Here is a 17,275-nt window from a genome sequence, read left to right as displayed (position 1 = left end):
TTATGGTTGCTGTTCTTATTGTTATTGTTGATGTTGCTGTTGCTTTTGCTGTTGCTGTTGGTGGTGTTTGTGTTACGCAAACATCAACAAATAATATTTTACAAAGCAAAATGAAATTATTATTGGGAACAATTGTCTATGGCTTATTGGCTTATTATTGACGAGGCCATCAGCTTGAGAGATAGCTGGCGAGCAAATCTTATCGCCTTGACAGGAAATTCAATTGGCTTTGGCTTATTCAATTAATTAAATACAAAAAAATTATCAACTCTTTATTATAAATCAAGTGCACGCTGACGAAAAAAAACTAAAACAAAAACATTACAAGTTTAGGGAGCTATCGCGTCAGCTGCGTCGATTGGCTTATTATCAACTGCAGCTGTCAACACAATAACAACACAAGTGCTTGGGAACATGCAGAACATGCAGAAACCTGTTGCCAGCTCCGGCTAGCAGCAATCTAAAATGTTGCCAGCAACATGCATGCCGAGTGTAAAGCGAACGCCTAGCGCAGGCCATTCGTGCACCCACGAAGCTGCCTGAGCTGTGGGGTCGGGTGACGCCCGCTGCTGCTGCTTGGGCTATTGCTGCTGCTTCTGATGCGGCGACCGCTTCTTCAGTACGTTTTTGTTACTCGGACGGCGAACAACGCGGCGCGCTTGCGTCTGGACAGCAGCTCTCAAAACTTGGGAAAGTGTTTTCAAATATCGTTTCTGATCGTCGCGCAGGTGTGAACGCTCTCTACCCATAAAACCAGTAAATGAAAAGTAATCACAAACAATAAAATGTACAAAAATGTATAGGAAAAACCTGATTTCTATGATATGCCGGCTGTACGCAGATCGCTTCACATCGCTTTGCATCGCAGCGGCGGGCGAGAGGCTCGTCCGACTGCATTCTTTCAGTATCTTTGCACTCTTTGCATCACGTTCTGCACCCTTCCACCCCGTTGCCGCGCCGTTCACTTTCAAGGCAACAGCAAATTGCGATCTTTCTCAGAAGTAACGCTCGCTCAATTGCAATTTCGTTTTCATTTACATTTTACTTGAGCAACAAAAAGTGCGGACATTCGATTTTTGTTTCTCGCATCTTCCCATTCGTTGCAAATATGGTTTAAGTGTTTTGTTTTCCTTCTGGCTGCCAATTGAAACACAGCTGATCAATGAGAATTGAATGCGATTGCCCTTTATCCATTCGCACTTTTAATCACTTCTTATACTTCTATGTCAAAAATGATCGATTCTCCGTAAATATCACAACTCTATTAAAATGGAAAAACATATACATATAGGCGCGCAAACTAATAGCTGACCTTCCCCAATGTACACAGCTATTAATGTGAGCAAATATATTTTTGCAGTTTGCAATTTGTTTACTATTGATTAAAGACAAACATGGGCATTCATTTCTTTACGTTTAAGTGCACTAAAGTTCTTGAAAACCAATAATACAAATAAATAAGCGACGCACTCACTCAAACACATCTGTATATGGGATGCATTAGAAAATGCTAAAAGAAATTGAAATAAAAAAGAATAATTTGGCACAGATGCCTACTGCAGAACAAAATCATTTTAGTCTTTTGTTTTAATCTTTTCTGTGACTCTGTTTTATGCGCTCACGCCTAGAGTGTGGAACAGCGTTCAGTGGGGTATATCAACTATAACATGTAATTTGCATATGCCAAATACACTTAGGGAACTTGATTATTTCTTTGCAATTGCTTCAATGATCTTTATTCAAGTCTGAGTTTATTTGCGTGATATTTTAATTGGTATTCTATCAGAAAGAAATTGGCGTATTTCCCTTATATGGATCAATTTTTAATAGAAAAGTGCAAACAGAAAATGCTATACTTAACAACATATTAAGTATTAACTTAATATTCGGCAATATATTATGATCTATATATGATAAACGGCAGTTTTCTAACCAACATTCAATCTGTAATTCTCTCTTTTCATTTATTTTAATTTTTTAGATTTCAATTTTCAATTATCCCAGTTTAAGGTTGTTCGTTAATGTTAAACTTTTGACTATCGATATAATGTTTATTCAGGGAACTGGTAAATTAATTTGATTTTGATTGAACATCATATACATAAACAATTTTGCATTTAATTTATTTCATGAGCATTGTACTTTGCACCTATTTGCTACTCTCCAGACAAGACTAAATCAGTTTATTTTTAAGCTCTCACTCATTCACAATAATAATAATATACAACGAAATATACATATATTTAATTATTTTTAGAATACGATTCGGTACACATTTAAGTCTTTTTACCGAGAACAATTTTTAAATTTCGTTAAAATGTTTTAAAATGGCAGCAAAATAATTAATATTGCTTGCCAAATGCCAAAATTTATGCACAATTATTGTTGAAATTTCTCATTAAATTATAATGAAATACGAACTAAACGAATGAATGAATAATACCCTACGTTCTACGAAGTTTCAAAATGTGTTGTAATTTAATGGGACTTGTATAAATAAATTTAACGGGAGGCAGACTCTTAATTGAAAATACATATGTATATATGATGTTTATTGTGCTGGTGAGCAATAATTATAAAATGTTTCAGATGCCCATTTTGTAGATTCTAATTTGCAGATATGCATAAGTAGAAAAATCTTCATAGTAATAAATATAATTGCTTTTAGGGAATTCTAAAAATCGGCTACCAGCGCTCTACAGTTGTTGTTTTTGCGTTTCGAGGCATATCAATTAGTAGCTATTGGTTATGTTTTGTTTTTCTTGCTTTAATTTATTATATGTAAATATTTTATTTTGTGCTCGTCTTTCGTTTGCAAGGCAGACGTCGAGCGAAAGAGCGAGCGAGCTTGAAACAAATGACGAGAGCAATTACAAGGTGAAACGGCAATAGACAAAAAGAGAAAGAGTGCAAAGCGTGAACTGCAACAACACCGAGCAGAGAGCAAGCAGAGCAAAGGAAGGAGACAAACGCAAACGGCAAAATGCATCGATGCTGCTGCAGTTGGAGGGCGCTGACGTCGCTGCTTTTGGCGGGTAAGTGTTAATTATTTATGGCCTGACAAAGGTCAAGATGTGAAACTATCAGAATTCGAGTCAGCAAAGAAGCTCGATTCTAAGTCTGATTCTGTATGATTCTGCATCCAAGTCTGAGGCTGCGTCTGCGTCCGTGTCTAGGGGTTTGTGTCTGAGAGGCATCTGTCAGTTATCGCAGTGATCAGGCGAGCACTGTCAGTCGACTTTATTGGCAGTTGCGTGACTTCGATAGATGCGCTGCACAGGAGAGGAAGCGGAAGACAACAAGGCGCGAGAGCGCGAGCAGGAGAGGAGAAGTGTACCAAAAACCGAAAAGTTTAAATTTATGAAATGCCAATTTCACTTATGCCCAACTTTATTACCCTTGACGCGCATTTGCAACTTTGTTCTGCAGAACGAGAGTGGGACAGAGACAGGCGCAGAGAGTGAGTGAAAAAGAGTGCCCGCGAACGGTAGAATGGACCAGAAGTGTGAGAGACTTAGCGGCACCAAGTCTCAGATTGCCTTTTAGCTTTCAACTTGAGCACTATCCACTGTTTGTTTGCCAGTTTGTTTATTTGTCTTCTTCTGTTCCACCCCTCTCGCACACACACCGCCCGCACGCCGCTCGTTACATTTTTGTACTCGAATTTCGTTGGAACTTAAATGTGCATTGTGCCAAACAGCGTTGCTGATGGCGGTCGTAAGGTCAGAGGAATGCGGCCAGGAGGAGTTCACCAAGTGCGCCGAGCCACTTGAAATGCTGCATTTAACGTCGGAATTTTCGATTGGCGCTGCCAAGAAGGACGAATTGGATAAACTTTGTCAGTAAGTTGTTCCCATTGTTATTGTTGCTGTTGTTGATATTGTGGCAGTTGCAGTCGCAGTTGTCTGAATTGCAACAATAGCATTAACGTCATTATGATTGTTATCCAATGTCTATCGTCTAATGTCTAATGTCTCTGCACCTGCTGCTGCTTTTCAGTGAGCTGCGCAAGGGCGTGCGCTGCATCCAGAGCTATACGCGTCGCTGCATGGATTTGCAGCAGCGAAACCAGTTCAACAAGCTGTATCATGGCACCAATCAGTTCATACGAGATCTCTGTAACAAAGGCGAGTTCCAGGAGGGTAAGTCATAATACACGCTCTGCGGCTCCAACAGCTGTTGCCCATGTGTTGCTCTTCGCAGAGTATCTGAAGCACGCGCCCTGCTCGGAAATGGCCAAGAAGGATTTCGAGGTGTGTGCCAATCGCTACAAGGAGACCATGGTGTTCCTCAAGCCCAACAAGAACCAGGAGAGCTCCGAGAACGGCACGCTGAACGAGAACATCAAAACGATTTGTTGGTGAGTGCAACACGTGATGTTTTTTATAATCTTTCATATTTAATCGCTTGGCATTCACTTTGCGCTGAATCAGCTTTATATGATCTACTCGCTGATAATCCCCCAGCACAATACCAAAATACAAATTACATACATATGATTTAAAACTAAATAAAACCCGTTTGACAGCAGCTCAGTAGTCAATTTAGCTCTGCCATACATTTTCCTAAAGTGTAAATATAAAATGTTTTTTTCGTCAAACTCGTTTGATAATCGTTATCATTTTGATTGAGTCCAAAAGCCGAAGAAAAAAAAAAAAAGACAGGGAAACTAGTTTGCCTTGAATAGGCAGGTCGATTTTTGCAGTTATTTTATTTTATATTTTATTATACCCTGAACCCATTGAAAATGGGAAATCAGGGTATAATGGTTTTGTTAAAAGTATGTAACAGGCAGAAGGAGGCGTGGCAGACCCCACAAAGTATATATATTCTTGATCAGGGCGACAATCTGAGTCGAGTTGGCCCTGTCCGTCTGTCCGTCCGTCCGTCCGTCCGTCCGTCCGTCCGTATGTATGAACGCGTCGATCTCAGAAGATATAAGAGCTAGAGACTTCAACTTTTTTTTAAAATGTCCGTATATATCACGCGCAGATCGAGTTTATCACTAAAAAACGATAACTCATTCCGATACTTTTTTATCGATAAAAAACCTTATCGAAGATCACTTAAAATATTATATCTCCTACATCTTTGAAGCTAGAGTCTCCAAATTTAAAATGTATATTAAGATGCATTTTAGACAATTTCGGTTTTTGTTAAAATTTACCCCCCACCCCTAAATCCACCCCCTCACCCTCATCTTTGTAAAAGTCGTATATCAAATACTAGAGATTTGTGCTTCGGTATACACATACATTTAAACATTATGATTATGTTCTGAAAGTTTCATTACGATAGTACGTCTAGAAATTAAATTATTCAACAAATAAGTTTTCATTATATTGCCAACATTGCAGCGCAACCAAAGCGCAATCGCCTGTATATGCGTGTGTGTGGGTATGCGTGTGTTTATTTGTATGTGTATGTGTGTGCGTGTATTTGTTTGTATGCGTGTGTGTGTGTGCGTGTGTTTGTTTGTATGCGTGTGTGTGTGTGCGTGTGTGTTTGCTAATTATTATTGAAATATCAGTTTGCTTGTAGGGTCAGGGGATCTCGTAGCGAGCAGTCTCGACTAGAGCTTTCTTACTTGTTATACCCTGAACCCATTAAAAATGGGAAATCAAGGTATAATGTTTTTGTGAAAAAGTATGTAACAGGCAGAAGGAATCATCGCAGACCCCATTAAGTATATAAAATCTTGATCAGCACGACGAGCTGAGTTGATATAGCCCTGTCCGTCTGTCCGTCCGTCCGCATGAACGCCGAGATCTCAGAAGATATAAGAGCTAGAGAGCTGAAATTTTGTGTGCATACTCGTGTATACCATACGCAGTACGAGTTTGCTTTATTTTTTTGATAACTCATCCGATAACTTTTTTTATCGAGAATAATCGAAAAATTGATTTTGTTTTTTGAGCCTCATCGGAGTACTATTAGACGTGGAGACTTTAGATTTACTGTGTATATACATATGATGATTAGAAACATTTTGTAATCAACAGATTTCAGATACCACGCCCTCTTCGCCCCCAATTTGTAAAAAACGTATTTCAAGTACTAGAAACTTGTGCTTTGGAATGTACACACATTTTGACCATATAATTACGCCCTGAAAATTTCATTAAGATCGTGTGTTTACAAAAGAAGTTATTCACCAAAATTAAAATTTAAATTAAAATTAAAATTAAAATTAAAATTAAAATTAAAGTTAAAGTTAAAGTTAAAGTTAAAGTTAAAGTTAAAGTTAAAGTTAAAGTTAAAGTTAAAGTTAAAGTTAAAGTTAAAGTTAAAGTTAAAGTTAAAGTTAAAGTTAAAGTTAAAGTTAAAGTTAAAGTTAAAGTTAAAGTTAAAGTTAAAGTTAAAGTTAAAATTAAAATTAAAATTAAAAATTAAATTGAAAATAAAAAAAAAATAAATTAAAATTAAATTCACCTTCACCCATTGTGTACCCCTTAACCTTCCCCTTCCCCTTCCCAAATTAAAATTCAAAATTCAAAATTCCCCTTCCCCTTCCCCTTCCCCTTCCCCTTCCCCTTCCCCTTCCCCTTCCCCTTCCCTTCCCCTTCCCCTTCCCCTTCCCCTTCCCCTTCCCCTTCCCCTTCCCCTTCCCCTTCCCCTTCCCCTTCCCCTTCCCCTTCCCCTTCCCCTTCCCCTTCCCCTTCCCCTTCCGAAAATTCCCCTTCCCCTTCCCCTTCCCCTAAAATTCCCCTTCCCCTTCCCCTTCCCCTTCCCCTTCCCCTTCCCCTTCCCCTTCCCCTTCCCCTTCCCCTTCCCCTTCCCCTTCCCCTTCCCCTTCCCCTTCCCCTTCCCCTTCCCCTTCCCCTTCCCCTTCCCCTTCCCCTTCCCCTTAAACCCCTTCCCTTCCCCTTCCCCTTCCCCTTCCTCCCTTCTTCCCTTCTTCCCCTTTTTCTGCCTTCCCTTCCCCTTTCCTTTCCCTTCGTCTCCTTCTTGTTTCCTTTCGCCTTCCTGCTTCCTCTTTCTTCCATTCCTTTCCCGCTCTCCTTATTCCCTGTTTTTGTCTCCGCCCCCTGAGCGCCTCCCTCCTTTTTATTAAAAACAAGTTACTTCTAAAAAATACTCATTAAATTTCCGTTTCATTTGAAAATCCAAATGAATGAAAATTGAAATATATTGGCATGTTTATATTATACTCTTATCTACAACCTTAAATATAAATAATATGTTTGTAATATATATTATATATTATATATTCATATATATTGTATATCTAATTTATAGTTCTATTAACGAGTTAGTGGACTGCTCTGAGAACGCGGCACGTAAGATCTGTGGCAATGAAGCGGCCAAGTTTACTCGCGAACTGGTTGATAAATACGCCAACAGCTTAACCAAGGTGAGATTTTAATACCATTCATCCCAATTACGAATCTGCATTTGGGCAGTAAGCTCAACCGCATTGCATTTTATTCCTTAAGAAGTCTCACCAGGTGAGAGGTGACCATAAACTTTCTCGTTTTGATCATTCAATTGCAGATCTACTGCGAGGACTTCACTCGACATCCGCAAATATGTCGAGATGACGAAGGGGATGGGGCCAGTGCTTTGGGGCGCAGTGGTTTGGGGCTAGTCACATGCCTGTTATTGTTGCAGCTGGTCAGATAGATGGAGATGCTTGCAGTCACACAGGACAATTAAATTTCCTTTCTGAAAATACACACACTCACACACATATATATGCATATCCACAGCCACACATAATTCAAGTTATACAATAGTTAAGGTTTCTAGAACACAGAGGTGCAGCAAGAGAAGAAGAAGAACCATTTATTGGAAATTCTGTAAGCATGTTATTTGTTGTGTACATTCGCGGACTTGCTTAGAATTGCTATTCAGAGAATTTAGGGTTGATCGATGGGACGCTGAGGCAGGAGATGAGAGAAAACAAACATCAAAAATTTTAAGGTACATGTAAAAGTAAAGCGTATAGTCAGTGTGTACACATACTACCCAGATATATATTTATAAATAAGTTGAAAGTCTTCATAGGTTTTAGGTTAGTGTCTATGAGTGTGTTGAATGTTACTTCTAGAACGAAATGTTGTTGACAGTTAACGATTGGCACATTGAAGCATTGAGTGCAATAACATATTAGTTGAGTTGCCTCTTGCAGGGCAAATTGTTCACATAAGATTATTATTATATGAAAATAAATGCTTATATTGTTGCAATTAATTTGTTTCCGCATGAGCTAGGAGTTTTGATTCTTATGCTATTTATTTAAATACGGCAAGATTATCCGTAAGCAAACACAATATAATCGCGCACAAAGCAAAAGCAATAATCCACGGTTAAGAAACGAGAATTGAGGTGCATTTCCTAATGAATTTAATAATGATTTCTAAAAAATAAAGGGGAATTTTTAGTTTAGCAATTTAAGATTTATTGGGAACTTTATAATAAAGTTATATAGAGAAAGCCCAAAATGTAAATATATATACTTAAAAACTGTATTAAATAAAAATATAATAAACATAAACAAAAACATAAACAAAAGAAAATGCAAAAGCGATAGATAAAAATCAATTTAAAATATATAAATACCAATATTTTAAGGCATTCAAGTGCGACACAAAAAGCATTAGTTTAAATTAAAAACTGTGAATATATTATGATTAAAGAGCAACACATATATTTTAAGTAAAAACTATACACACACACTCACAAAAAATTACCAACAAACACTCACATAAAAAAAGTAAAAAAAATAAAATGAAAATAAATTAACAAAGATGCAAAAAAGAACACAAAAACTGTGTTAAAATGCTTTTACTGCAGCAAGCACCGCAAAAAACTGCTGCCAAGGGGGTGGTGACAGGGGGCATGTGTTCGGGGTAGCTGTGTGCAAGGGCTGAGCACGAAACGCTTTTGCCGCACAACTATTCGCGTCTGGCGCCCAAAAGAATGCCGCGCAAATATGGGAGCATGAGCTGAGTGAGCAGCCGTGTCCAATGCATTGGCGCCTGCCACGCCCATAAATTATGCTTATGCATTTGGGGCCTTAGGCAACGAATAACTAATTTACAGGGTATATACATAGCCCAAGGACAATAGAGACTCATAATTGTCAAAGGTTAGCGAAACACTTAAGGAATATCTTACGTCCTTCCGCCTCATCGATAACAGCAATTGATTAATTCACACAAAGCTGAGCAAGCCCAGTGAGTTAAGTAAGGCTTTCAGATAACTGAGCTGAGCTGAGATGCCTAAGGGTTAAGGGCAGTTCAAGTCAAGCCAATTTGAGAATATGAAGAAGAAAATAAATTAAAATAGAAATAGAAATCGATTTATGAATCGTTCGTTAAGATCAAATTGTTATTCTGATTTATATATCTGATGCATATACAACATGTAAGAAAGCTCTAGTCAAGACTGCTCGACTACGAGATACCCTTCGAGCAACTGATATTTCAATAATAATTCGCACATACACACGCACAGACACACACGCACGCATATACAGGCGATTGCGCTTGGGTTGCGCTGCAGTGTTGGCGATATTATCAGAACTTATTTGTGGAATAATTTAATTTCTAGATGTACGATCGTAATGAAACTTTCAGAACGTAATCATGTTGTATAAATGTATGTGTATACCGAAGCTCAAGTCTCTAGTATTTGATATACGACTTCTACAAAGATGATGGTGAGGGGGTGGATATAGGGGCGGGGGGGTAAATTTTAACAAAAGCTGAAATTGTATAAAATACGTCTTAATATATATTTGAAATTTGGACACTCTAGCTATAATAATGTAGGAGATATAATTATCTAACTGACTTTCGATAAGGTTTTTTATCGATAAAAAAATATCGGAATGAGTTATCGTTTTTTAGTGATAAACTCGATATGCGCGCGATATATACGGGCATTTAAAAAAAAAAGTTGAAGTCTCCAGCTCTTATATCTTTTGAGATCGACGCGTTCATACATACGGACAGACGGACGGGCGGACGGGCGGACGGACATACAGACAGACGGACAGGGCCAAATCGACTCAGCTCGTCGTGCTGATCAAGAATATATATACTTTGTGGGGTCTGCCACGCCTCCTTCTGCCTGTTACATACATTTCAACAAAACCATTATACCTGATTTCCCATTTTCCATGGGTTCAGGGTATAAAAACAGTTTCATCAGGGCTAACAGTTCCCTTAGCCAAGTGAGTTTCGGTGGCCGTCCATTACTCAAAAGATTCTGAACTCTTTGTCTTTCTAATGTATTGTGCCTACCACCGAACCACACTCGAGGACAGCTACCATTACAACAGTCGCGAAACACACAAAATAGCAAAACCATAGGGATTCACATGCTGTACTCTACATACATACATACATATATACATATAGCTGAGGAGGGTAAATGTTGTCATTATTAATAATATTTAATAAATAATTAATTAATTATGTTTATTTATTAAAAATTTATTATATTGAGATCATGATTTCCGTCGCTGGGTTTTCGAAACCCAAAATTCTTCAATAATTGAAATGAAAGAAATACATACATTACGTATGTATAATGGAGATATAAGGAAGTGTTCTCGGTTGGGTACGCTGCAAAGCACACTTTGATTAATTGCCGTATTCGTCTGCAGGGGTACGCCGAACTGAGCATCATTCAAATGATTGGCCAACGAAATCGTATTGAGGGAGAGTTTGAACAGTTCCTCATTGGCACTTGAGCCGCGGGGCAAGAGGGAAAGCATTTCCATTTAAGTATCTATCAAGTTGCAGCCGTTTTGCTATTTCGACTGCCGAAATTTTGCAAATCAACATGAGATGAGATGCGGAGCAGTGACTATTGCCTGCATTCAGGTGAGAGAGAGGCAGCAACTGTCCTCCAACTGCCGACCAATGCAGCTCAAATATTTACGTTCCATTTAAAGTGCCTGAGATAAAAACAACAACAACAAAAAGTATAAGTCTGACCTATAGGTGCGCACACATACGCACACGCATTCACACACCTACATGGTTGTACTTCCTAGAGCCAAGCCATTTTCAACTTCGTTTGTTGTTCAAATAGGCGAAGCGCCTTTCTGACTGTTCTGTTATAATTGTGAGTATATGTGTGTGTTTTAATTTAAAGTCATATTTTGGACTGGTTGAGCCATGCCAATGCGCATAATGTTGTACAATTGGTTGCCCAAAGCTATTTTCCGGGCATTGCAGCGTTCTTGAGGCAAAGCAACTAAGCCACTCGTTCCTCTTCTTCTTGCTACTGCCACAGCAAACAATTTCGAGTTGTCTTTTTTAGATTTTTTATTTTTTCTTTTTATACCCTGAACCCATTGAAAATGGGAAATCAGGGTATAATGGTTTTGTTGAAATGTATGTAACAGGCAGAAGGAGGCGTGGCAGACCCCACAAAGTATATATATTCTTGATCAGGGCGACGAGCTGAGTCGATTTGGCCCTGTCCGTCTGTCTGTCCGTCCGTCCGTCCGTATGTATGAACGCGTCGATCTCAGATGATATAAGAGCTAGAGACTTAAAATTTTTTTTCCTAGGTCAAGTTTATCACTAAAAATCGATAATTACTCCCGATTTTTTTTTATCGATTATAGCGCCTACACCTTTAGAGCTAGGGCTTCCAAATTGTATATGTGGATTCATGTCTTATATAATTTCGGTTTTTGTTAAAATTTACTCCCCACCCCTAAATTCGACCCCTCACCCTCACCTTTGTAAAAGGCATATTTCAAGTAGTAGAGACTTGTGCATTGGAATATACATTCATTTGAACGTTATGAGTATGTTCTAAAAGTTTCATTAAGATTGGACGTCTAGAAAATAAATTATTCAACAAATAAATTCGTTTAATATTGAACACACTGCAGCGCAGCCCAAGCGCAGTTGCTGCTTACTGCGCAGTTAGCAGAGCGCGTTCTATGCGTGTGTATGTATGTGTGCCTAAAAAAGGTGCAGAGGGATTGGAATATCAGACTGGAGGGTTCAGGGTATCTCCTAGTCGAGCAATCTCGACTAGAGTCTTCTTACTTGTTTTTTATGGTGCGTTTTAATTGATTGAAATATCTTAGTGACGAATGGCAAGCGACTGCCCAAATAAATGAGGGAGGCAGACAGAGAGAGGAAGAAGGAATGTGCCAGCTCCTTTATGGCTCTGCTTATTCTCTATACTCTTTCACCGTCTGGTGGCTTAAGCCACGCATTTTTGATTCCTTTTAAGAGGTAGCAGAGCGATTACAATTGTTGTTATACTCATTCACGAAAGTAAAATGAGTATATTGGTTTTGTGCAACCTCCGTCTTGCTGTCCGCCCATCTGTCCGTATGAACGCAGTTTAAATTGGCGCTATTGAAGCTAGAGACTTAAAATTTGGAGCAATTACTCGATTTATAAAGTGTTATATATATCTACTACGGCTATATCTATATATCTTAAGTATAAAAGTATATATCTTAAAGTATAAAAGCTAGGAGCTTCAAATTTGGATAGTTAAAAGTATGTAACAGGCAGAAGGAGGCGTCGCAGACCCCACAAAGTCTATATATTCTTGATCAGGGCGACGAGCTGAGTTGATTTAGCCCTGTCCATCTGTCTGTCTGTCCGTATGTTTGAACGCGTCGATTTCAGAAGATATAAGAGCTAGTGACTCGATTTTTTTAATGACCGTATATACAGCGTGGATGTCGAGTTTTGCTTTAAAATCGATAACTATTCCCGATATTTTGTTATCCATTAAAAACATTATAAATTAAGGCAGATGCCACTGCAGCTTATTCTGAATGATTTTTAATTTTTTCAAATTTGTCAATTATTCAATAGAATATGTAGATCATACGCTGAAAGTTTCATTAAATTTGGTTTAGTCGATCGAAGTTAAAAAATAACAAAATGTTTGGCCAATTATCAAACGCACGTGCAGCAGCTACAACAGTTTTCCTATACGTGTGCACACATAGTCAAACTTCTTCTAGCACATTCTTAGAATCACATCAGCAGTTGGTTTCGCTTAGTTCTGCTAGATGGCGCCGCAGCAGCGAATGTGTTTCAGTTTTGCCATCGCTGTTTCAAACAGTGAAGTGTCGTAAAAGACGCGACGCTCGATCGCGAGGTCTCGGGTTCAAACCTAGGACGCGTCGTAGTTTTTTTTAATTGTTTCAAAAGTATTATATATTTAATTAAATGAGTTTTCTATTTCATGTATATTTTTAAATACATCGAAATTGAAATTTTAACCATACCAAATGTGCGTTTTCATTAGTTTGGTTCAGGGTAGTATCTAGTCGAGCACTCTCGACTAGAGTTTTCTTACTTGTTTTTATATTGCTACTGCGACTAATTTTCAATTATGTTTTACATAAAATAAAAAACAAAAAAAAAAAAAAAACAAAAAAAAAATAAATAAAAAAATATCAAATACGTATCTCATTCCGTCAAATAAACAAAAGCAGCAAGAACAAAAAAAGTTTTTTGGTAAAGTTCGTTAGACTGTAGTAGACTGCTACTTGATTGTTTGCTTATTGTGATAGTCATGAAAAAGTGAAAAACGAAAACGAATAAAACTCGCAAAACCAGCTGTAACAGCAGCATCAACTATCAGTTGAACAGTTGGCCAACAGAGCGTATGTGTGTTTTTTAGAAAGCGGAACTCCTTCTATTGTTGTTATTATTGCAAATGTTGCAGTTGTTGCTTAAGCATCGTGTACAAATCAAAGTTAATTAGAGAACGGCGCACGATTACAAACTATTGCCGTTAGCAGCAGAAACTTTTGTCACACAATAAAAGTTGTACACAAATTCCCTTTGTTTTTTGGACAACTGCTGAGCTTTGATAATTGCTTAAACTCTCGTTTAACTAAACACATAAATATAAGTTATTGATGTCATTGCAGTTAAATTGCACAATAGCAGCTAAAACCTACACATTTCCTTTACTTTCAGCACACAACTAATTTGAAGCAATATAACATTTATATAACAAGTAGAAGTAGATGGCTCAAGAGAGACTGCTCGACTAGGAGATACCCTGAAACCTCCAAGCTGATCATTCATCAGTTCTTTTATGCACGCATATACATATGCATCCACACTCACGCATAAGCCCCCGCTGTGCTAACTGCGCAGTAAGTAGCGACAGCGCTTGGGCTGCGCTGCTGTGTGGGCAATAGTATGGGAATTTATTTGTTGAATAATTTAATAATTTAATTTCTAGAGGTACAGTCTTAATGAAACTTTTAGAACATACTCATAACGTTCAAATGAATGTACATTCCATAGCACAAGTCTCTAGTATTTGAAATGTATTGTTTTACATATTTGGGGCAAAAGGGGCGTGGTATCCAAAATTTGTAAATTGGTATACACGAGTATGCACACCAAATTTCAGCTCTATAGATCTTATAAGCAGAGAGAGTTCTCAGTGAGAGTGTACGGTCGTTTTCGTTTTCTGCTCCGCAAATTTGCCTGATTTTTTTAATTAATCATTTTTATTAATTGTTCACACAACTGCGGTCGGTTTGTTTAAATATTTCTGTGCAAGGTTTGATCCGTGGTTTGCTGTGTTTTCTTTTAAAATTGCTTTTTAATCTTGTTGAAGTTTGGTGCAGCCTCGTATTTACATTTAGTTTGCACTTTGCTCCCTATCTTTACTCTTTACACGTTAGTTAGTGTGCGTGTGAGCTTACTTGCTCTCTCGATTTCGGTCGTCGTGCTGTGCAAATAACTCTCTGTGTTTCTTTCGTTACGCTCTGTAACGGCTGTTTTTGTTGTACGCTCAGGCAGGCAGTGGACTCTGCACAAGCGCAATTTGTCAATTGCTGGTTGTGCGATAATATGATGCATATTAAATGTGCAGGTCTCAGTGACCGTGATTATGACAAGATTATGTCCACGGTAAAAATTGGTAGTGGGGGTGTACGCTGGTCTTGTCCGATTTGTTTAGAAAGACAGATCAACTTTTCTAAAATGTACATCGCTGTAAGGGCTCAGTTTTTAAAACTGAAAAAGATTTCTAAGCAGTTATCCAGCGATATGGCTGCTGCTGAAGAAATACTAACCCAGTATAATTTCGAGAGTACCCCACCTCGTTTGGAGTCTTTATCGTTGTTGGTACCTCCCTCTGTACCAACACCGTCACCTAATTCGCTTGCCCCTCCCTCACCTTGCGCTTCAGTTTTGTCATCCGCTCCTAATTTGCTCGATCCTATATCACCTGTTCCTGAAGCTATTGGTTCTTCTGTTGAGGCTGCTATTGATACTCAGGTTTCTGTTCAAAAATTGGAATCTTCTCCAATTGCTGTTCAAGCCATGAGTGTTAATAATTCAGCCACTCCCGGCATATCCTTATCAGTCGTCTCTCCTCGAAAGCAAGTTTTCTTATCTAGGCTTTCATCTGATACGACCTGAGGCAGTATCTGCTTTTATAGCAAGCAAGACTTCGGCTAAGGTTTTTATATCGAAGTTTAGCTTCGCAGCTCCGCGTGAAATTGCCTCTTTTAAGATAAATGTGCCGATAGAACATTTTAAAACTTTATGTGATCCAAACTTCTGGCCACCTCATGTGGTTGTTCATGAATTTAGACCTAAAAATCGTAACAGATCTACTCCTATTGCTGTAAATCTACCTTCGGTGCAATCGTCATCTAACACTGTACCAAAAAACTAAATTCTTTCCTATCTTCTTCTCAGCTGTCTCTGCTTTATCAAAATGTACGCGGCTTGAATTCTAAACTTAAAAGTCTATTCTTACACAGTTTTAGTGTACAATATGATATTATTGCATTTACTGAAACGTGACTAAGTAATAATATTCATAATAGTGAAATACTTTCAAATAACTTCACTATTTTTAGACATGATCGTTCAATGCGCAGAGGGGGTGGAGTGCTAATTGCGGTTAAATCCAGTATCCTCTCTGATGTGTTTACCTCTTCGTCCCTTCATGATGCGGAGATTTTAGGGGTTAAATTAACTCTCCCATCGCGCTCACTGTTTATCACATGTTCTTATATCCCTCCCTCTTCTGATTTACAAGTTTATGCTCATCAAATTAATTGTATTAAAGAAGTCTATGAGCATGTGAATGATAAAGACTTGCTTCTTGTGTTGGGGGATTTTAACATTCCCAACACTTCTTGGTCAGCAACTTGTAATACAAATTACTTTATTCCGACAATTGATCACTATCTTTTTGATGAATTGTTTGACCTGTCTCTGTTTCAGATTAACTCTATTTCTAATCACCCAAATCGCACACTTGATTTGATGTTTACTAATCACGATTCGCTCTTCAATGTCGTGAGATCGACTCCATTCTGTATACCTGAGGATATACATTACCCCACTTTAGAAGTATTATTAGCTGTCGATAATCATCCCAATTATACTCCTTTGACTTCTAATCCAAGTCGTTTTTATCGTAATTGTGATTTTGTTTCGCTTAATGAATTAATTAATTCAACAGACTGGTCTACTTTATATGAGTCGAATGATATTATTTTGGCAGCATCGTTTTTTAACTCTACCTTAAACTCTATTCTGGATGTTTGTGTCCCTCTCTGCCGTATTTCGCCAGTTTCAAATAAGCCACCTTGGTTTACCAAGACTCTTTTGAACTTGAGAAACATTAAAACTAAATGTTTTAAAAATTATAAAAAGTCTGGGTCAAGTGTTGATTGGTCAAAATATTCCATTGCCAAGTCAAACTTCAATTTTTTAAATTCTAGCTGTTATGAGAATTATCTTATACGTTGCAAACGTCAGTTTGCTCGAGATCCCAAGCAATTTTATTCATTTGTAAATTTGAAGCGTAAATCTTCTGGTTTGCCGTCCTCATTTGTCCTTGGTGGTGAAAAAATTTGCAATGACCAGGATTCCTCTGATCTATTTGCTGATTTTTTTCAATCAACTTATTCTTCTGCTAATCTCTACAACAACTCATATCCATATGCTCTTTCTGAATATGGGTCTATAAATATTCCCAAAGTTACTGCAACCTCTCTGGCTGCGGCCATTAGGACGTTGAAATCATCTTTCTCTCCTGGTGCCGATAATATTCCTAGTTGTGTGATTATAGAGTGCAGTGTTTCTCTTCAGTCACAATTACTAAAATTGTTTAACTTGTCTTTGGATACTGCTGTGTTCCCTTCAATTTGGAAAGAATCTTTTATCATTCTCTTATACAAAAAAGGTGGAAGATCTGATATTTCCAACTATAGAGGCATTGCGAAATTATCTGTCATTCCGAAGTTATTTGAGAAAATTATAACATCGGCCTTTCAGCATTTTTG

At 38.0% G+C, this 17,275-nt stretch overlaps 1 protein-coding gene across 2 annotated transcripts; it reads left to right on the top strand.

The window, feature by feature from the left end:
• Window positions 1-2,819: 2,819 nt before the first annotated feature.
• Window positions 2,820-8,323, top strand: LOC108654734 (uncharacterized). Of its 2 annotated transcripts, none has more exons than XM_089261121.1 (6): window positions 2,820-3,035; window positions 3,701-3,842; window positions 4,000-4,142; window positions 4,204-4,360; window positions 7,240-7,354; window positions 7,495-8,323. In XM_089261121.1, the coding sequence occupies exons 1-6, from the start codon at window positions 2,984-2,986 to the stop codon at window positions 7,621-7,623; spliced, it is 738 nt and encodes a 245-aa protein (XP_089117247.1). In that variant the 5' UTR covers window positions 2,820-2,983; the 3' UTR covers window positions 7,624-8,323. The 2 variants fall into 2 exon arrangements, with proteins under 2 accessions (XP_089117247.1, XP_089117248.1); XM_089261122.1 differs by lacking the exon at window positions 2,820-3,035 and adding an exon at window positions 3,253-3,460.
• Window positions 8,324-17,275: the final 8,952 nt, after the last annotated feature.

This window comes from Drosophila navojoa, chromosome 5, assembly GCF_054131105.1.
Source record: "Drosophila navojoa isolate 15081-1374.11 chromosome 5, UAZ_NAV_1.0, whole genome shotgun sequence".
In the NCBI taxonomy this organism is placed as follows: domain Eukaryota; kingdom Metazoa; phylum Arthropoda; class Insecta; order Diptera; family Drosophilidae; genus Drosophila; species Drosophila navojoa.
This window is presented reverse-complemented; position numbering and strand designations above follow the sequence as displayed.